This window comes from Chenopodium album, chromosome 15 (assembly GCF_948465745.1).
Source record: "Chenopodium album chromosome 15, dcCheAlbu1.1, whole genome shotgun sequence".
NCBI lineage: Eukaryota > Viridiplantae > Streptophyta > Magnoliopsida > Caryophyllales > Amaranthaceae > Chenopodium > Chenopodium album.
Window position 1 is genome coordinate 51,563,994 of NC_137848.1, and position 22,584 is coordinate 51,586,577.

General features: G+C 34.4%; 2 protein-coding genes and 1 pseudogene across 2 annotated transcripts; all 3 read right to left on the reverse strand.

The window, feature by feature from the left end:
* Positions 1-7,185: 7,185 nt before the first annotated feature.
* Positions 7,186-19,957, reverse strand: LOC145581402 (uncharacterized). The gene is made up of 6 exons (XM_081638413.1): positions 19,923-19,957; positions 19,538-19,680; positions 18,752-18,960; positions 18,436-18,552; positions 7,360-7,638; positions 7,186-7,218 (listed from the first exon to the last, which is right to left on the reverse strand). Exons 1-6 carry the CDS (start codon positions 19,955-19,957, stop codon positions 7,186-7,188), a joined length of 816 nt encoding a protein of 271 aa, XP_081494539.1.
* On the reverse strand, positions 10,228-13,691 carry LOC145583409 (uncharacterized). The gene is made up of 3 exons (XM_081640652.1): positions 13,664-13,691; positions 12,963-13,216; positions 10,228-11,023 (listed from the first exon to the last, which is right to left on the reverse strand). Exons 1-3 carry the CDS (start codon positions 13,689-13,691, stop codon positions 10,526-10,528), a joined length of 780 nt encoding a protein of 259 aa, XP_081496778.1. The 3' UTR covers positions 10,228-10,525.
* A 1,050-nt stretch (positions 19,958-21,007) lies between the features above and the next one.
* On the reverse strand, positions 21,008-22,346 carry LOC145582527 (spermidine hydroxycinnamoyl transferase pseudogene; annotated as a pseudogene).
* Between the last annotated feature and the right edge of the window lie 238 nt (positions 22,347-22,584).

The following is a 22,584-nucleotide window of genomic DNA, read 5'->3' on the forward strand; positions in this document are numbered from 1 at the left end:
TATCAAGTGAGCTTAATAATTATTAGACACATTTATTGTTGGATCAGTGATCAAAAATTAAGTAAAGTCAAATTCAATTAATGTAACTTCATAATTTCATAGTATAATTTCATAGTGTTGGTGTTTAGTTGACAATAGGAAAAACAACACTATTAGTAAAATATAAAACACCAAGAATTGATCAATACTATTAGTTGTGCTAGCTATATCACTATATATATTATTTTAAAATACAATATTTAAAGATATGTAGATTGTAGGTTAAAAGAACGATAAATTCCTCAAGAGAATATATCCACACTTAAAGTTAATTAAATTTCATAGCCACATTAATTAGTTTTCCAATTACTATAATATATCCCATATTTGCATCCCATCATATATCTCCTGGATTGCCACACTTAATTGACCTCCATGGATGACTTAATTTTCATTATTTATATAAACTTACTTTTTCTAAATTAAACTTAATTAAAAACATTATTTTCTCTATTGACATGTGGAACTTGGATGTACTATCTCTTAAAAATAGTACTCATACATTATTAAAATTATCTTGTATAAGTGATACTGTAATAAATATTACTACATAGTACATTAGTACGTAGTATCTTAGTAGTAATTTAAAATTTGAAATTGAATTTTGTCCACATTATTAATTTATTATCTTATATGGTTTTCTTAGAACCAAAAAAATAAAAAATATATTTATGAAAACTTATTTTAATCTTATCTACCAATAAGATAACACTAAATTACTAATGATGGTTGACTATTGGACTTACAAAATTTTTTATAAAATAAGTAACCGTTCTTTATCCTCATACAAAATATCCTTTAGATATCCCTTCAAAAAAATAAAAAAAAATAAAAAAATAAAAAAAAATCCTTTAGATATGAAATCATGTATTAGAATTTTATTGGTTTAGTAATTTTTCTCTAGCAACCGACTTTCCATAAAATTACGCGTAGTCCAAATATGTGTATAAATAGGCCAAATTTTTTACGCTAGAGTTTCATACACAATACTCGTTCTTTGTTAGTCTTAACTTTTTCTTTGGTTCTTACGAAAAGAAGTACTAATGGCTAACCTCAGTAATGTTGTTCATAGTATTATGAGCAAAATGGCATCATTAAGTTGTGTTTCTCATCCTAATACGAAATCGGGAAGCAGGATCAAGAAGAAGCAGATCAAAACAACTACGTCTTCAACACCGGCTTCTTCTAATCAAGGTGTCGCGGCTAATCAAGGTGTTGTAGCAATTACTCAGGCGAATCACCAAGGCGGCGACAACTCGTGTCTTCCCAATAATGTCCCTGCTCGAGTAGCTATGCCCTCTTATTGTCACAAATTTAGTGCTAGGCTATTGATTAATATGTATTAGCTTAGCATCACTTTCTTTAAGTCATTAAGTGTAATTAACTAGTTTGAATAATTTTTTAATTCGATCTCTTAAGCATTATGTTGGTGTACGTACTTAGGATAATATTTTGTAAGCAGATATTTGTTATTAATCAAATCTAACTTTTGAGTTTTGACTTACTTCTGGATGCATGAGGTTTTTGTTTTTCTTCATCTTTGGGTTAACAATCGAGTTGTTTCAATTATCTAGGTTTAAGTACAAGTCATGTTTGGCCGTTTAGGTTGATTTTGAGTTGAGTCAAATTCAATTCAATTATCAAAGCTATTCCCAAATTATAGTCTTATTATATTAGAATAATAATAATAATAAATACTTCGTATCAAACATTGATTGCTTAAGTCAACATCAACTTCAAGTTACGTGATTGTAAGTTGAATTTTGGTAATAGGCCATGAATATTAGTTTAATATAATTGATTATGAATCAAGTTTTGCTAGTGAGTCATATTGAATTCAATTGTCAATAGACTTATCTAGTGAAATTATTAATTATTAGACACATTATTTATTGTTGGATCAGTGAACAAAATTAAGTAAAGTCACATAATTTCATAGTGTAGGTGTTAAGTCCAAGTTGTCTGCTCTTTAATTAACAATAGTAATTATTAGTTCCTAATAGGAAATACAACATTATTAGTAAAAAATAAAACACAAAGAATTGATCAATACTATTAGTTGTGCTATAATGCTATATCACAATATTATTTAAAAAACAATATTTAAAAATATGTAGATTGTAGGTTAAGAGAATGATAAATTCCTCAAGAAAATATTTAAAACACTTCTCAATCTTTTAACCTTTTAGTACGTATTGTACAAATCCATACTTATTATAGTTAATTAAATTTCATATATTGATATATAGCAACATTTATTTGTTTTCCAATTACTATAATATATCCCATATTTGCATCCCATCATATATCTCCCGGATTGCCACATATATAATTGACCTTGCCTCCCAAGGCTAATTGGGTGTTTTATATGGCTTAATTTTCATTATTTATGTAAACTTACTTTTTCTAAATTTAACTTAATTTTAGTTAGAAATATTATTTTCTCTATTGACATGCATGTGGAATTTGTATGTACTATCGATCACTTCAAAAAAATTACTCATAAATTATTTTGTAAAAGTGATAATAAATATTACTACATACTTGGTACTATCTTAGTAGTAATATCTAAAATATGATAAAATATTATTTTCTCTATTGACATGCATGTGGAATTTGTATATACTATCTCTTAAAAATATTACTCATAAATTATTAGGATTATTTTGTATAAGTGATAATAAATATTACTACATACATATATACTATGGAGTACTTAAATACATTTTGATTCTTTCTCTAAAAAAAAATAAAAAAAATAATTGATTCATGATTTTGATTTATAAATAGTGTGATTTTATGCGTTATACTACTCTTTCGTATTTGGTTTTGGATAGTGTGAACAGCTAAAAAAGTTACAGAATTGAATATCAACCAAAAATAAATAAATAAATAAAATGAAATGCTTACAATGCTTTCAGGCCATTGCTTGTGAAGAAACTCTCGGCAGCATTCAAAACTTCGAATTAACACTTCGGCTCTGTAATTTCTTGTATGAATATCTAATCTCAAGGATTCTAATTTATGCTGCATAAAATTAATTAACTACTCATTAGTTTATTACTTGTATTATTATAGTAATTTAGTAATGTATGACCTTGAATTAAATATTATTCTATATGTCTCTAGCAAAGGGCAGAGGGGACCTTCCATCAAGGCCATTTAGAGCCTGACCCCTTGTACATTATTGTAATTTATTAGCTATTAAACTTAATAATGTTATTTTACTGATTGGTATAAAATATTGGGACATAGTGATTAGTTTTGAGTGAGAAGTATAATATTCATATCCCGACCCCTTTAATATTTTCGACCAAGATCCACCATTAGCAATGGGTGAAGATATGTCCTAAGAATGATTACTGTATCAAGGCAACTTGCTTCTACATCGACACAACTCTATTATTAAGGTATAAATTAGGAAAAATTGAAAAGAATAACCTGATTTTTTATCGGTGTGCTCAAAACGAGGAAAGGTGGGATAATTAAAAATAGCAAAAAGATATATATAAGAAGCTAAAAATAGAAAGAATTGATAATAAATAAGCATTTATTACACCGATTTACTCGTGAATTGTGGATAAATTCTCAACTTAATACTAAAAAAGGTAGTATATTAAAATGTTATATACAACTCTTAGGGTTGCATATAGCATTACCTTTTACTTTTGCTTAGGCACGTAACCACGACATATGTCAATTAGCAAGTGGGACATGTGTACATAGATTTGACATCTTAATAACTTTTGTTTAGACGTAATATCTAAATTAACATGATATCAGAAAGTGAATTATATACCAGTATAAGATTTACGCACCTTTGATAGTTGTATTTTATTTAGCAAGCTTCTTCTCTTTGAATCGATCCGGTCCATGGACTTCTTGGTAGCGTTTAAGTTGAGTTGCAAAACAGGATCTGGAAAATAGCGGTTTATTTTGGCCATGTATAATTGATGAACCACCTTCATCGATCGTTTATTATCATCACCATTATTGTTGACAACATGAATGGTGCAACCATCACTATCATCTGAATAATTATTTTTTGGAATTAAAAAAAAAAAACAGTAGTACGGAGTATACACCAGGCTTAGTCAGGTTATACAATGACTGTATTGTATGCGCCTGGTTAAGTCCGGCTAAAATATGTTAATTTCAACCTTAAACAAAATTGATTAACTAAGCTTGTACTAATTCCGTAACATATTATTTGCAACGATTTGACATAGAGTGTGAGTAAAAATTGTCTTATCATTGCAAATAATATGAGGAGGTAGTAAAAAAAATGTAACACAATTTTTGTAAACAATTTATTTTTCCCCTTATAAAAGAAGAAATTAGTGTCGGAGTTTAACATATATACCTTCGGATTTCCAAAAAAAAAAAAAAAAAAAAAAAAAAAAAAAAACATATATACCTTCAAATGCCATTGATCTCTTAAATTTTCAAGGTTTTTATTGGTCATCTAAAATTCTCAATTGTTTCTTATTTATATGTACTTGAGTATTGAGAACAATCTTCCTTTAGTGACTTTTTTTTTTTTTTTTTGACGGGTCCTTTAGTGACTTAAATATATTTTTTTTTAATTGTGTTTTATTTTCATTTAATTTTATCGTTTTCATTTCTTTATAAATAATTATAATACTACGGATTATTGAATTTTTCTTACTGTGTGTACATCATCCTTGTTCAAGAAGTTGACTTTCATAAATCATTCGAAAAACTAGCTGAACTTGGAGTTCACGGCAATCAAAGTAGTCAATGACCCGTTCAATTACAATTAATACTTCGTAATTAAAATATCTATCTACAATCTATAATTTATTGACTATTATTAAAACAAAACGTTGCTGACGTTATCATTGTCCACATGTCACTCACTTAATAAATATTTTCCCACATGAATGCAAGGATGATGTTATCTTTTTTTTTTTGGTGGAGCTTACCATATTTAACAATTTTAAAATTTGAATATTAGTTGCTTCTACATTACAAGTACAACCTATTGATTTATCTTTAAAAAATGAAACAATTATAAATAGTACACTAATAAATGGACTCTTACATTAACATATGTATTAGGCGACGTTGAACATATATTATATCATAATTTTGATGAAGATCTAGAACTATAAATTACAAATATTTTTGTACAAGGTGCATAATTCTTATTTATGTTTATCCATTTTTTTTTAAATGTGCAAATTATAAAAATAGATTTTATATTATAAACCGTATAAACTTCCATATAAACCTTTATAAGAAGACTAGAGTGTAGAGGCCAAGTACTAAAGTACATGCTCATCTAGTTATTGTACTTGTACAAGTTTGAGTCAAATTTTTTTTTATTAATTACTATTTAATATTATCGACAATTCACGAGTAAATCGGTGTAATAAATATTTATTTATTATTAATTCTTTCCATTTTTAGCTTTTTATATGCAGCCCTTAGGGCTAAGGGCTGCATATATCTTTTTCCTTATTATTATTTATTTTAAATTTTGAGTTAAGTTATGATTAGGGTTCTTAATTTCAATTAGAATTTTAATGTTACGTAATTAAAGGTGTTATAGTTTAAATGTATGTAATAGAAACAGTGCAAGATTGATATAGACCATTAAAATTAAATAGAGGGAATACAACTATACAAATAAGTGACAGAAATTAATAATTAATCTATATCTCTTTGATAATTAGCTTAATTATTTGGAATTGGATGTCAAACGTATGAACATCACAATTCACAAAGAGTACATCATATCGAAAGGAACACATTCTCCAAAATCTTGATCTTTTTAGGCTTAGCTTTAAGTGCTTGTGTTAAACACTTAAACTCCATCGGGTATGTGGACCACGTACTTGTTAAAATGGTGCGACACGACCACATTTAACATAAATCCGTTCAACCAAGTTTATACAAATCAAGTTCCAACCCAATACCATGGTTATCATTTTGATGGATCCAACAACATTCTTCCATCACTACATAAGCCTCGATTGGCAAGGGATAGTTGCATACTTCTAATATAATTAGCTCGAAATTCGTCGTCATTTGTCCATCTAGACATGAATTCTTCAATCTGAACATGTATATACAAGGGACCAACAAATCAAATATAGCTAAAACATCCAAGTAAAAAAGGAAAAAAAAAAAGTAACTCAAAAGCTAAGGGTTCGTTTGGCATTGCTATGGTTTTCTGTTTTTTGGTTTTTTGTTTTTTAAAAGTATATGATATATGCCCCATAATGAATCAAAAATTATTTAAATTTATTAAAATCATGATAATTTTGAAAACTGACAACAGAAAAGTGGAAACACCTTTTTCTTGTTTCCTGTTTTTGGTTTTTGGTTTTCAAAAACACAGGAAACTGAAAACCAAAAATGATGCCAAACAAGCCCTAAATCTTTATTTAAGCATTAACCTCTTTAAGGGACAATTTTTCAAGGGTGACTAATTTTTTCTGTGTTGCAAGCTCTTGCACCTTCTTTTGTAGTTTGCAATATTTTTCATAAAGAGCAATCTGCCAAAATAAGCATGTATAACTATTGTTTAATTAAGTTTTATATTAATAAAATATTAGGTAATTTGATGTAATAATGCTAAGAAAATTTACTACTAACATACACAAATATACCTGCTTTTTTACTTGGATTTCAAGAGCTAAAAGGCAATCTTTTGTTCCTCTTGTTTTAAAATGTTGTGTTCATTCTCAAGAGATGAAATTTGTTTCTCTAATTCAACCATTTGTGGTATTCGCTGCATTTTTGCAACCTTCTCTTGTTCTTCAAGATCTTTAATTTCCTTCAAACATCTCTATGTTGACCCAATGAGAAAATTTCGTCACAATGCAAATTTATTGTATCGTCATGCCATTTGTTTATAGCATAATCCAAGATCGCAAACTAATACTGTACAAAAACTTAGGCTACTCCGTATGTACTCTATTACTTATTTCAAAGCAAATAATTTTATTTTTTTTAAAAAAAAAATTCAAATTAGATCTGATCAGAAAATAAGTGTTGAACGTACTTTACTGTGCGATTTTTTATAGCTAAATATCTTTAATTTCCTAATGAAAGTATTTATAAAATTACATATTTAGAAACTATACATTAATATATACAAATTAAATATATTATAAATCATTTTTTTTCCTTATGGTTTTGTACGTTTACCTATAAAATCAAAGTTTAATCAAATTAGATCATTAAATCACATCAGTTCAGAAAAAATATATTCATCATAAACAAAAATAAGATGATCTAAACATAACCTTAATAAAGTGAATATGTTGGTTATTAATAAGAAAAACTTACATGGAGATGTTGTTTCAAATCATACTTATTCATAGAACCATAGTACCAATAGTGACGAGGTCTCACAATTGAAAACGAAATTTTAGATTCTGCTTCTTTAAATTTGCCATCAAGTAACACCTCCCTCCTTTGGAGATGCTCAAGCTCTTTGAGGATTTGCTTCTCTTTCGCCCATTTCGTCTTCCCATGACCTAATTGCTCAATCAAACCCGGAATTTTCCCCTTTATTTCAACCAACTCTATCTTTGGGTTCGATTCTTTAACGTCTAGGTTTTCATTCTGTATATATAAGTACTTAATAAGCCAAATAACCATGTACAACAATTCTTATGGCAATTATCATGCAAGAAAGTGGCTAGTAGAATTATTTATATATTTTTTTTTTTGAAATATAAATAGAAATATATGTAGAATTGTTTGTAAATAGCTAACATGGTTGAAAATATGGATGTATATTGACATCTATTTAGAATTTATCTAGTTATTGATGATGACGGATTGAAAATGTTAATAAATTTTGCAATTATCTTAATCAATGAAGAAAGTTATATGATTTTTACGCACCAATTCCACTTAACTACTTAAATACATGCCAATTGTAATTAGCTAATAAATTCGAAGTTTTAAACTTATAATACACTATGCAAATTATTGTCAACGACATGCAGAAATTGTATGTACAATAAGAATTTTTAATTGCAGTAAACGTATTTTAAGGATTTAATCTTCTTTTAGGTCCCGTTCACTTCACCTTATTTTTGCTGAACTGAAATTATTTTTACTGAAATAAAATTATATTTGCTGAACTTAAATTATTTTTACTGAACTTAAATTAATTTTACTGAACTAAAATTATTTTTGCTGAACTAAAATTATTTTTACTGATTTTCTATTATAATTCTTCTTTAAGGTAAATTTTACTGAACTAAACTTATTTTTACTGAACTGAAATTATTTTTACTGAACTGAAATTAATTTTACTAAACTGAACTTATTTTTACTAAACTGAAATTATTTTTACTTAATATTATTTTTTTAAGGTAAAGTGAACAGGGCCTTAAAAAAATAAATTATAAAAATGAATTTAGCAGTCAATTAAAACATTTTGATTCTTCCTCGAACAAAAAAAAAACATTTTGATTCATGATACTGATTTATAAAATTAGTGTAAGTTAAAGAATTGAAATTTACAATTTTATGCATTATTATACTACTCTTTCTGTTTCTTTTTATTTAGGAAATTTTGTTTTTTACCACCTTACAAAATCACTAAAATCTCTTTTACCACCTCCCAAAAAAAAAGTATTACTTTACCACCTTATAAAAAAAATAAATATAGGTTTTACCACCTCCACCTGACTCCGGTGACGGAAAGTTGCTGTGGGTCCCATTCTAACGGCTACTTTTTGAAATTTACCCCTTTGTTCCTCGATTTTCCGTTATAAATACCCCTTTTAACCAATTTGTTCCAAAAAATCAACAGATTTTTTTTTTTTCGATTTGGTTCCAAAAAACTCAATTTAAGTGTGCCCTAGCATTCCCGGCATCGACTTGTTTGATATTTGTGCTGAATTAACAAAGTTCACTGAGACAGAAATTGGAAGGAGGTACGATGTTCAATTAAATCTCGAATTAGATGAATTTGTAGCAAATTTTTGCAAATTGTTGTCTGAATTATGTCGCAAATGTGATGTTTGATTGTAATTGTGGATATGACTTAAGAATTGACCCCCAATTTCGTACCTTTAACATTAGGGTTCTTGTTAGTTTCAATTGAATTGGGGTTTTTTAAATTTGAATTGATTATTATAATTAGGGTATGGCAATGGTAATTTTGTTCAACTGGGAGTAATGTTGATGATGGTGCTTGCCAATTGTTGCAGGAAATGTCTTCCGTAAGCTATTCACCATCAAAAGAAAACAAATGTCAATGCGGAGTACCCATGGCGAGGCTTACTTCCTGGACTAGGGAGAATCCGGGACGCAAGTTCAGGTCGTGCAAGTTCTATGACCCTGTGACAGAGACAAGGGGTTGTAAAGCCTTTGAGTGGGTGGATCAGCCAGATGGAACACCATGGCAAACAGAGGTGATTAACAACTTAATACTTGACAAGAAATTGATGAAGGGTGAGATAAATGACTTGAAGAGGGAAGTAGATGATGTGAGTGGGCAGAGGAGATGCTTGTTGAATGAAATTGATTCCTTGAAGATCAAGTGTAAGGCACTAAAATCTGACAGGAAGAAGATGAGCATGGAGAGTCAAGGAAATGATGGATCAAAGAATTTGACTATGTTTATGGGTGTTGTTGTGTTTTGTTTCCTAGGTTTGGTTATGTCCTTGTATTTTGCTAGAACTTAGGATTAGTGTGGACATTAGTCAATTTAGGCAATGTTTTATGGCTTTTGTCACTACAAGAAAAGGGCCGTTTTGCGACGGAAATAATTCGTCGCAAACTGGCAAAAATCCGTCGCAAAGTGACTTTGCGACGGATTTCCGTCACAGGCATGGCGTCGCTCGAACTTTCGTAGCAAACAGTCCTTTTGTGACGGAATATCCGTCGCAAAACGAATTGCGACGGATTTTGCGACGGAAAGGTAGTTGTAGCTGAAAACAACATTTGCGACGAAAATTCCGTAGCAAGAGGAGTCATTTTGCGACGGAATATTCCGTCACAAATTTTGCGACGGAATGCATTTCCGTCGCAAAATGGATTCTTTTGCGACGGAATAGTCCGTCACAAATTTTGCGACGGAATGTAATTCCGTCGCAAAATCAAGTTTTTTGCGACGGATTATTTTCCGTCGCATGTGTGCGACGGAAAATAATCCGTCGCAAAATACTCCATTTTGCGACGGAAATTCCGTCGCAAAGTTATTGTAATTTTAATTTTTTTTTTTTTTGTATTTTGTTTTTTTTTCCTGGAACCTGTATTCCTGCAATCCTGTTTAATTTTTTTGTATTTTGTTTTGTTTTCCTGGAACCTGTATTCATGCAATCTTGTTTAATAAAATACGTGCATTTAAAATAATTTCAGTCAAAAAGTCCACGCCCTAACATAATTCAAATATATACAACACGTAGCCGTAACTACCAAGTACGGTACATGATATAATTTTTTAAACTACAATGTCATCCATATACAAAAATCGAAAAATGACACCTAACTAAACACAAGCTGGCTGTCCTTGGCCTGCACCACCACCACCACCACCACCCGGGTCGTTCCTGGGGTCTCGAATCTGAGGCTGAATCGTAGAACAAGTGAAAGGAGTGGTCAATCCTGTAAATCTACTGGCTAACTCCTCTAAGAACTCCTTGTTCTTCCTCTCGATTTCAGCCATCCGTTCTGCCACTCGAGCCTCCACTCGAGCATCGAGCTGTTCCGCCACACGGCTATCGATCTGGCTCTCAATTGCTTCCACCCTCTCATTCAACTCCTTGTGGAAGTTTTCCTGCATTTGAGTTATGACCGACGGTACGTATTGGCTGGAAGAACCCGATCCTCGTCCCCTAGATGTGCCGTAGTACAAGTCAGCACCAACACCAAGACCTCTAACACGACCCTTCTTATTACGACCACCAGCCGCCTCAAAGAAAATTTCATTTTCAGACAGTTGGGAACCCTGGGTTCTTGATTCCTCCTGTCTGTGTTGGTACGCCTCCTGTAACAAACAAAGGATATACAATGCAGAAATAAAAATAAAGAATGAGAACCAATAGTTTGAGGCTTGATATAGTTCATAAGTGGCAATATAGGTTCACTAGGTCCTAAAACTAGGAAAATTGGGTGAAAATGGGGCGTTTTTGGTTCTAACTTGTCTATTTCTCACATTTGTTATCTAATGAACCTATTTTTGACCTTAATACACCTAACTAACATAGTTACTTGAGTTTGAGGCTTGAAATTGTTTATAAGTGGCAATATAGGTTCACTAGGTCCTAAAACTAGAAAAAATGGGCGAAAATGGGGCGTTTTTGGTTCTAACTTGCCTATTTCTCACATTTGTTATCAAATGAGCTTATTTTTGACCATAATACACCTAAATAACATAGTTACTTGAGTTCGAGGCTTGAAATAGTTCATAAGTGGCAATATAGGTTCACTAGGTCCTAAAACTAGGAAAATTGGGTGAAAATGGGGCGTTTTTGGTTCTAACTTGCCTATTTCTCACATTTGTTATCTAATGAACCTATTTTTGTGACCTTAATACACCTAACTAACATAGTTACTTGAGTTTGAGGCTTGAAATTGTTTATAAGTGGCAATATAGGTTCACTAGGTCCTAAAACTAGAAAAAATGGGCGAAAATGGGGCGTTTTTGGTTCTAACTTGCCTATTTCTCACATTTGTTATCAAATGAGCTTATTTTTGACCATAATACACCTACCTAACATAGTTACTTGAGTTCGAGGCTTGAAATAGTTCATAAGTGGCAATATAGGAAACAAGTGGCTTGAAAATGGGCGAAAACTAGTTATTACCGCAATTTCCTTCGCTCTTTTGTTCGCAGGAACCTTCCCTTTCCCGGGCACCTCCTTGAAGTGTGTATGCAAGAAGAGATCAGGTGCTGATGGAAGCTTCCCTTGATTCTTTGCCGCCTTGCAATGTGAACAAGTGAACAGTATTATTAGATACAAATGTAATTAAGCACATATAAATACGTACATTCAATTTTTTATACAACAACTTACCAGCTTTGCAACCTAATCTCCTCGGGGTCACTACTCTGTGCACATTCCAAGGCGAACATTACGAGGTTCATAGGCGAACTCTGGATAGCAATTGTCCAGATGTTTCCAAGCTTCACTATCGCTAGGGTGTGCCATTGTGCCTTGTACTCGTGGATTTTTCGCATGCCAAGTCATTTCCTCAGAAATGTTCTTTGTTGCAAACAGTCTTTGCAACCTAGGGGTGATAGGGAAATAGGTCAGAACATTCACAGGAACAACCCTCCCTTTTGAAGTCTTCTTGTACCGCTCACTACCACATACCCTGCATGTAGACAACTCAGCATCTTCCTTCCAGAACAACATACAGCCTTTTGGACATGCGTGGATCTTTTTATGAGGCAACTCCAACCCCTTAACAATCTTCTTATCACTCCAACCTAACCCATCCTTGGACATCTTATCTCACTAGTGAATGTATGCCTAGTGATGAAACACATATAATTAACACACAATTACCCACATTCAAATAAACATACATACACTAACATGTATTTTTAAATTAACATATATTTTAAACTAATCTAACATATATTTTAAACTAATCTAACATATATTTTAAACTAAACTAACATACATTATAAACTAACTAACATATATTTTAAACTAAAATAACATACATTATAAACTAATCTAACATGTATTTTAAACTAAACTAACATACATTAAACTAATTCTAACATTGCAATATATCTTAAAAATTAAACTAATTCTAACATTGCAATATAAATTAAACTACACTACACTAAACACAAGTAATTAAATAATAAAATTTAGTTACAAATTAAATTAAAAAACATAATTAGAAAAAGTTAGGGTTTACATTAAAATTAAATTGAAAACAAAAACAAAGGGGGATAGTGGAATACTCACCGGGATTTGAGGGTGTTGTGGCGGAAATCCGGCTGCCGGAAGGAGGGTGGTGTGGTGGCTGCACACCGCCGGCGAACGGAGGGGCGTGAGTGGGCTTGAACGGAGGGGGTGGCGTGGGTGGGCGTGAGTGCGCGTGAGTGGGAGTGAACGGAAGGGGTGGGCGTTAGTAGGTGTGAGTGGCCGGATTCCGGTCGTTCCGGTGGCGACAGCGGCGGTGAAGTGGCCGGATTTTCTTTCTCTCTCTACGCTTTCCTCTATCTCTCTCTACGCTTTCCTCTTTCTGTTCTTCGTTTTCTTTTTCTCTCTCCTTCAGCGAAACTTCAGTTTTTTTTAAAAAAATTTAAAAACTTTTTGCGACGGAATTTCCGTCGCAGAATCCGTCGCAAAATGTTTTTTTTTATTTTTTTTTTAATATTGTTTTGCGACGATTATTTCCGTCGCAAACAAACTTTTGCGAGGGAATAAATTCCGTCGCAAACTTTGCGACGGAAATTCCGTCGCAAAAGTTTGTTTCCGTCGCAAAGTTGCGACGGAATTTATTCCCTCGCAAATTAACCCTTTTTGCGACGGAATTGTAGTCCGTTGCAAGGTTTCCGTCGCAAAATGACCTATTTCTTGTAGTGTGTTAAGGTATCATGTTATGTATATGAATATTTTGTGTAATGAAATGAAATGAAATATTTTGAAAAGGTTGCTCTAACTTGTAGTGCTTAATTTAGTCATTCCCATTCATTGTAGTAGCAAAAGGCATATTTACATATGCATACAAAATGTTGAGAAAGTGTTGCAGCAAAAGAGCACTACATATGTTGACCTTAAAAAACTAAGCTGTCCAACTACACACATGAAATTACTTAAAAAACTAAGCTGTTCATGAAGTACAGATTCTCTAAACTATTACAAGCTGTTCAAATTCTTTGTCCTGCTTCTGGTAACTGGCAGCTTGGGCCTTGGTTGTGTTGCTTGGGCTGGCTGAGATGAAGACTCATTTGGTTGGGGTTGAGTTGAGCTCTTTTTTCTGCCTCTAGGAGTGGGTTGACTCAGAGATTGATAGGGTGCTGATGATGCAGGGGCAGTTGCTGTAGGCTGGGAAGATGTTGCTGCAGTAGTAGCCTGTGGTTTTGGCATTGTCAATGCAGCCTGCATTTCAAAAAAAAAAAAAAAAAAAAAAAACATAAGTGATCAACCTAAAACACATACAATGAATGCAACATTTCATGTATATACCTGTTTTGCAGCTTTAGCCTCACTTTTCTTCCTTTGCTCTTTCATCCAAGCTGTCTGCAGCTGTGGCCTTCCCCCTTTGGGATTTTGTGCAGGCTGCTGTGGTTTTTCTGGTGCAGGACCTTGCTTACAGGTCTTGGCATAATGTCCAAACCCACCACTGTTGCTACATTGCTTTTTGATCTTTTGTTTTTTCCCCTGAGAAGTAGCAGCAGCAGACCCTTCACCTTGTTCAAGCTTCCTTTTTTTCCCTTTTGGTCTGCCTGGCTGAACCTTTATCACAGGTGGCAAAGGCTCTCTAAGCTGGACCCTTTCCCAATGCTTTGAACCAGGCATTGCAGCTATAGGAGACTCATATGCATCTAGGTAAGTGACCCTATAATAGTGTGGATGCACATACAACTCAGGGTCCTCCCTCTTGTCTAAAATGCAAGCATAAGCATGGGTACAGGGTATCCCTGTCAACTCCCATCTATAGCAAGTGCAGGTCCTATTTGACAAGTCAACAATGCACTGGTCATCTTTGTATTGAACCTCATAGGTCTCTCCCCTAGTAGCCACAACAGTACATGCCCTAGCATACTTCTCAATGCCATCAAACAACTTGTTGACATATGGTGTTAATAAACCCTCCCAGCTAGAGGCAGCCTCCCACTTATCATTACTTCTCTTCATCATGTACCTTCTTAACCATTCCATTTGGGTAAGAATGGGCTTATCCCTAGCTTCCCTAATCACAGCATTAAAAGTCTCACACATGTTGTTTAACAACATGTTAGACTTGCATGTAGTTGAGAAAGCATGCCTAGACCAGTGGTGGGGGGGGGGGATGTTTGCAAGGTACTCATATGCTTCATCATTGAGGAACTGAATTGACTCCATAGCCACCTCAAATTCAAACTAACACACACACACACACAAAGACACACAGCATACATTCAGTACTCAGTTTGTACAGCAATGCCAAACAAAGGATATACAGCTATCCCAAATTCAACAATCCAAATTATACATTCACACACAAGATATCACATGCAAACACAATTATACACAAAATATTCAAAAAAAATGCAAAGATAAAGTCAAAGTTCTTGTATATACCACTGTGCTTGCCCTAGCTGCTGCCCAAAAAAGCTCCTTGAAAGTGGCCCCATGAAATTGCAATTTGAAATTTGCCCAAATGTGTCTGACACAGAACCTCAGCTCTGCCTTTGGGACAACTTCAGCAAATGCTTCAATCAATCCCTAGCATATGACAACATACACAAAAGTTAAACCATATACATGTTTAAAAAAAAAAATAAAAAAAACAGAGTCAAGGCACTTACTTTCTGCCTATCAGACATGAAAGTCAAGCCATGTCCTTTGTCAAAGCACCCTAGTGACTCCATCAGACTTTGAAGAAACCAAACCCATGTCTCCTTATTTTCAATCTCACATGTTTCCCAGGCTATTGGAAATATGTTGTTATTTCCATCTTTACTTACAGCCACCAAGATTTGCCCAGGATATGCTCCTTTAAGGTGGCAACCATCTACCCCAATAATGGGTCTGCAACCAGAGACAAACCCAAAACTCAGTGGAGCAAGGCAAATGTACATTCTCATGAAGATTGGCCTCTGTATCTGATCCATTGTATCCACAACCACATTGCAACTGCTGCCTGGGTTGTACTTTAGGAAAGCTTTCCCATAGTCCCATACCCTAGCATATTGCTCAGCTGCACTCCCATAAATAACCAATTTGGCCCTGCTTCTTGCCAACCAGGCTTTGTAATACCCAACCTTAATCCCCAAATCATTCAATGCTCTCTCTTGAATCTGTCTTATCTTCCACCCTGGGTTACTCCTAAATTCCTCTAAGTACCTGTCTGCCAGAAATTCAGCTGTCACCTTCTTGTTCATCTTTGTCCTTACACACCTATGCTTCAACACTAAAGACTTAATCTGGAAAGCATCTGATTTCAGTAACCTGGAAGCATAGAACTTGAATCTGCACTTCCTCCTCCCTTTCACACAAGTACACTGAACCAATCTACAACTTTTCTTGTTATACTGACAACTACACCTTCTTCTACAGTAAGCTGTTATCCTTTTGCTGTCATTATGCAATAGGTAGTACTCATACCTATTCTCAATTGCATGTTGCCTCAAAGCTTTCCTCACCACTTGAACATTGCTGAACTTTAAACCCACTTCAAATTGGATAGGCTTGGAGAAATCTGTTTCAGCATTAAACCAAGTACAACCACCATTGTCATCATCAGACTCACCATCTAAGCTCCTAAGTTCCTCAGATTCATCATCAGCTTCTTCTTCAACCCTGATGTCAAGTGAGTTCAGATGTCTATCAATGTCAACCCTAGCATCCTTAGGCTCCTCTGGATCTTCACCTACACCTTCCAAGCTGCCCTTCACCTCACTTCTAAGCAGATCTAAGTTGTGCCTCAACCACTCTTCATCATCTTCATCATCATACACATCCTCTTCACCCTCCTCCCAGTCCAGTCCTAGATCACTGTGCTCAGAATCAGAAGACTCAGTTCCTCCCTCCCTATCACTGTACTCATCTTCAAACACCAACTTCTTCCCTGCTCCTTGCTTCTTCTTGCCTGCACCCTTCTTCCTAGGTTCTTCACCCCCAGATCTAGCACCAATAGCTCCCTCAAGCACCTTTCCCTTACCCTTTTCAGCTGCAGTAAACTTCCCAGAAGCTCCCTCACCTAACTTTCCCTTTCCCTTATCTTTTGCTGTCACTCTATCTGTAGCTGCATCCACTCTTTCACCCCTGTCCTCAGCTTCTTTGTCATGAATCTCAATCCCTTTTAACCTTGGGCTTCTCCTTACTTCTAAGCTAGTATCCTTTGGGCCTGTCTTAAGTATTCTAGGCCCACCAAATTTCTTTTTAAGTCTGCTCCTCTCTTTTGAAGTCAACTCATTACCATCTATAAGTTTAAATGGTGTTTTATCAGTTGCTTGAATTTGCTCATGGCTAGTCACATACATCTCTATTTCCCCATCTTTATTCACTGTCTCAAGAAACCCCTTTACCTCATCATCACTATTCAACTCCCTTTTACCAGTTACCCAAGACTTCCCTTTCTGTTTATACCAACAACTAAATCCCTTAGGCACCCTAACAGTAGCATACACAAAACCATGTATAGCTGACTCCCTCAAGTAGTGTACATCTATGCTAGAAACAGGAACATTTTTCCTCACAAAAACCCAAACACCATCCCAATTTAACACCCTTCTATTTTACCAACTAATGAGGGTATAAATGCACCCCCCAATATCATTTTAAGGTTCACTTTATCCATCCTAGCTGTAACAGGTCCAACAACAACAAAACAAACACAACAATGCACAATCTCAGTATTTAATTGAACAATTAATCATTCAATCCAGTTTACAACTACTCACAAATTACAACATGCAAGACCAATTAGGCTACACTGTGCACTTAATTAACAATTAAAATATAAATAAAACCCTAATCAACTAATTAATTAACAATAACACAGTTCAACCAAGTCAAAGATTCGCATAATTAGGGTTTATAATTGTTTAATTCACATATTCCCAAAAACAGCAAATTTTACCCCAAATTACTCCCAATTACCCACACAAAGTACAGTAAGGAGCTAAAAAATACCTCTTTTGTCAGAATTCGAGATTCTTTGTCAGCAAAGACTCAAGCTTTTGGACCTTTACGCGTTGAAGATGACAGATACCTCGCTCAGTAGCTTCGCTATTGTGGTCCCAACTACTCTTGCTGAGGGAAGAACTGTGCGACTTAGGGTTTGCTTTTTGACAAATATCAGAAAATGAGAGGAGAGAGAGTGACAAGGTTGAATGTAAGGGAGAAATTGATGAGAAATTGATGGAGAGAGGTGAGAATTGATGATAATTCAGAGGGGAAGGTGAGAAAAGGAAGAAAGAGAGGGAAATCGTATTTTTTGTCATAAATGTGGAGGGAAATGAGAAATGGTGGGACCCACAGCAACTTTCCGTCACCGGAGTCAGGTGGAGGTGGTAAAACCTATATTTATTTTTTTTATAAGGTGGTAAAGTAATACTTTTTTTTTGGGAGGTGGTAAAAGAGATTTTAGTGATTTTGTAAGGTGGTAAAAAACAAAATTTCCTTTTATTTATTACGAGTAAAAAGATGCATTTTATTTTGGGTAGTGTGAACAGCTAAACAAGTCAAAGAACTGAAATCAACCCAAAAAAATTGAAATGCTTACAATGCTTTTTGGCCAATGCTTGTGAAGAAACTCTCGACCGGATTCAAAACTTTGAATTAAACTTTCGGCTTTGTAATTTCTTGTACGAATATCTAATCTCAAGGATTCTAATTTATCCTGCATAAAAGTAATTAAATACTCATTAGTTTATTACTTGTATAATGTATGATCTTGTATTAAATATTTTTGTATGCTCATCAATATAATTGCAAAATGTGTCTTGGAAACCGTGGGTAAAGTCCAATGGGGCAAAAAAATAGGAACGGGGAGAGTAAATTAACTTGATATCAGAAAGTGAATTATAAGATTTACTCACCTTTGATAGCTGCATTTTATTGAGCAAGCTTCTTCTCTTTGCTTCGATCCGGTTGAGGGACTTCTTGGTAGCATGTAAGTTGATTTGCAAAACTGGATCTGGAAAAAATCTGTTTATTTTGGCCATGTAAAATTGATGAATCACCTTCATCGACCGTTTATTATCATCATTGTTATTCTTTAGATGAATGGCACAATCATCACTATCACCTGAATAAATTATTTTTTTTAACCAAAAGCCAACAATAGTCAATATAATTATACATAGACATTACAATTTACCATAGTTACGGTTTTGTATACAATGGGTGTAGTGTATACACCTGGCTAAGTCGGGCTAAAACACATTAAATTCAACCTTTGATGAGCTTAATTAACTAAGCTTATAAAAAAATTACTACGTATAAAGTATCGTAGTGTAACATACCTTCAAATGCCATTGATGATCTCTCAACTTTCAAGCTTTTTTATGCTAAGTCATCTTAACTGATTCTTATTTATATATACGTGAATAAATAAGACCATTCGAAGAACTAGCTGAACTTGGAGTTCACGGCAAGCAAAATTAGTCAACAAACCATTCAATTTAAATTAAATACGTAGCACATTCACAAAAAGCTATTAATTATTTAATCTACACCTTCTTTTCCTAATTTTTTTGGGGTGTTAAATACCGACAACAAATTTTATCAAAACCGTTGACATTTAAGGTGAATGGACACCAATACCCTTACTATACCCCCCACCCATCTTCCTCTTTCTCTTTTATTTTTTTCTCTTTCATCACCTGTAAAGACCACAACCACCACTCCCCAACCACCATCAACCACAACAGCAGCAGATGAAGGGAAGCGGTGGTCCCGACTGCAGTACGTCGGAGGTGGAGCTAGCGCAGCGGCGGCAACAATCGGAGGTGAAAGGGCAGTACCTCTGATTTTTTTTAATCTCTAGGCGCTCACAATCGGCATGCAAAACCGATTAAACACCACGGTAATCGGTTATGGATGCCGGTCAACCAGGTCAATCTGTGTGCAAAACCGGTCACCTGGGACGGTAACCGATTTTAGACGCCGATTACCATGGTCAACTGCCACTTGAAACCGATTGCTGTCCTGATGGGTTACCGGTTTTGAGAGCCGATTGTGCTGATCGCCGAGGATAAAAAAAATCACCTTCCCACACGACAGGGAAGGTGATGGGTCGTCATTATTCCGATGGTGGTTGACTATGTTGGTGGTTGACTATGTTGGTGGTTGCCGGAAATATAAGTTGTAACTTAAAAAAATTCTGGTACCTCTAGTCCTCTTGGTTGTTGTGGGTAATGATGGTGCAGTGGGTGGTGGTGGTTGTGGGAGGTAATGGTGCAGTAGTGAATGGTGGTGGTTGTGGGCGGTGATGGTGCAGTAGTGGGTGGTGGTGGTCGTGGTGGCTGACGATTGAGTTTGAGGCTTAATGGACTTAGGAGAGAGAAAGCAAAGTGGGGATGAGTAAGGGTAGTTTTGTCTCTTCATCACTCTAGTTGGCGGTTTGATAAAAAAACGTGGGCGATATTTAGCAATCCACATTTTTTTTTACCTATTTGATATTTTACAATCTTCACGGAGTAAATACTTTATATAAATAAAAATTTGTTATTCTTAAAGCAGACATCATAATGAATTCTACAAGATCTCACTTTCCTATATTATTTATTAGGATTTGTGGTAAAAATTTTAAAAATTTGCCCTAAAAATCACAATGGGGTAACAAAATAGCGAAATAGACACCGAAAGTGACATGTGTCATATCCAGGTGATGTTTTTTCCGTCCAAAACTCCCCTTCCCATTTTAACCTTTTTGTTTTGGTGAATATTTGATACAACTATAATAATATCATTTCAAATATTTTATACTAGTATTATTTTTATGACAAAAACATTTCTTTTAATTTAGTGTTCATAATTCTTCCATACACATTTACCTAAAATATTATTTCAACTCTTTTTAATTATCCAATAAACAGAGTAATGTTAGATTTTGCCTAAAAAGTAATACTCAGTAGTAAAATTGATTCATATTATTGATATTAAAAAAATTACTTTTGTTCTAAAAAAAAATAAAAAAAAAATAAAAAAAAACTTTAAAGCATCACTTTTATTTGTTAGATATAATTAATTTTTTAACAAAAATTAGACTCACCATGTATGGTACGTGACATAAACTAGTGAGGCTAATATTTAAATCACAAATTAAGCATCAAATGGTATGTCCTCATAAAGATATTTCTTAAATGCATCCATATGGGCCACTTGCAAGCAAATAGCAACTTAGACTGACCCATCATCCACAGGCCTAGGAAGCATAAGACAATCACCATCAGAATCATGGGTACCTGGACCCATATAAATCTCTTTTCCCCAACCAAAGTCAAGCCCATAAATCGGAAGAGTCAACCAACTAATGACCCCAATATTGGGGTTACCATAAAATGGGCCTTCATTTTTGTTACGAGCATGCAAGTCTTGAAAAGGGGATAAATCAGTCAAATTTTTCCAAAAGTCAATGTTTGACCAAATATAATTATCGTCCACTTTTTCAATTGCTTCCCTTATTCTAGCACAAGTATAACCCAAGGGAAAATGTATGATATCTCCTGACCTAGATGAAGCCACCACGTCTAATATAGCGTTACCAAGGTACTTTGACGGTAGTGGTGGGTGCAAGCGGCTGCGTACATCAACTGAGAAGCCTAAGCATGTTGGTTGTTCAAGGTGGTGATCGCGTGCCTTGCTAGCACTTCTCCATACATGGGCCGCTACCACTTCATAGCGAGTGTAAGGATTTGTGTTTTCACCAGTGACTTCCTTGTTAGTAGCCTTCTTTAGGCTCTTAACATGATCTTTTGATAGAGGTAATATTGCCACGGTAGTGGCTTTTTTACGCTCCTCCAAATTGTTTTCTTGCCCTATTAATAATGGGGGTGCACCAAACTCTTTGTGCATATAGCGAGGTGTTAGAGTCTTTGGGAGATATTGTGCTCTAATGATGTTCGGATTGAAGTAGGGAGCCATCGCGATTGGTTCACCACGAGCTAGTCTAGCCCATTCAGACATAAAAAGAAGTGCACTTTGTCCATCAGCTAGTATATGTGATATGTTAACCCCTAAACAAACACCGCCACATCTAAACTTGGTGAGTTGCCCTACCACCAAAGGTAACTCATCGATAGGTTTATTATAATCAACAAAAGGAATGAGCTTATCAAATAAATTCGTTTGAGAGGCAAAATCACCAAAATCACTTAGTTCACCACAAGACTCAGCTTCAATTAGCTCGACTCCCGTTGCATTACATAGGAGCTCAAGTCTTCCTTGGCCTACCCATCGAACACGACCTGCTAGGGGATAAAAATGGACCAAAACCCGACTCAATGAATCCTTAAGGGTGTCTATGATAGACTTGGAGGAAGTAAGCCACTCCTCAGAAGGCTTGTAGAAGTAGACAGTAGGAACATGGGTGATCACACCGGTTTGATCCCATTCAGATAATTGAAACACACCATTACACGTAAGCTCGATTGGTTTTACCATGTAGGAACATTTTATGCTAACTTCCATTATACCTGTGATACTTTGAAGGAAGAAATAAATTCTTAGCATGATTGTTTTCCTCAAGAAAAAAATTCATGCATCCCTATAATTTTTTTTTAATTGTTGTTGCTGTTGTTGTTGAATAACCTATTGGTTTTGTTAAGGCATCAAAACTATGAGCAAGCAAGCAAGCAACTAATCTGAAACGCATAATATGCTACTTAATTACGAGCATAATTTAACGATGTGTTTGAGACCTAAGTTG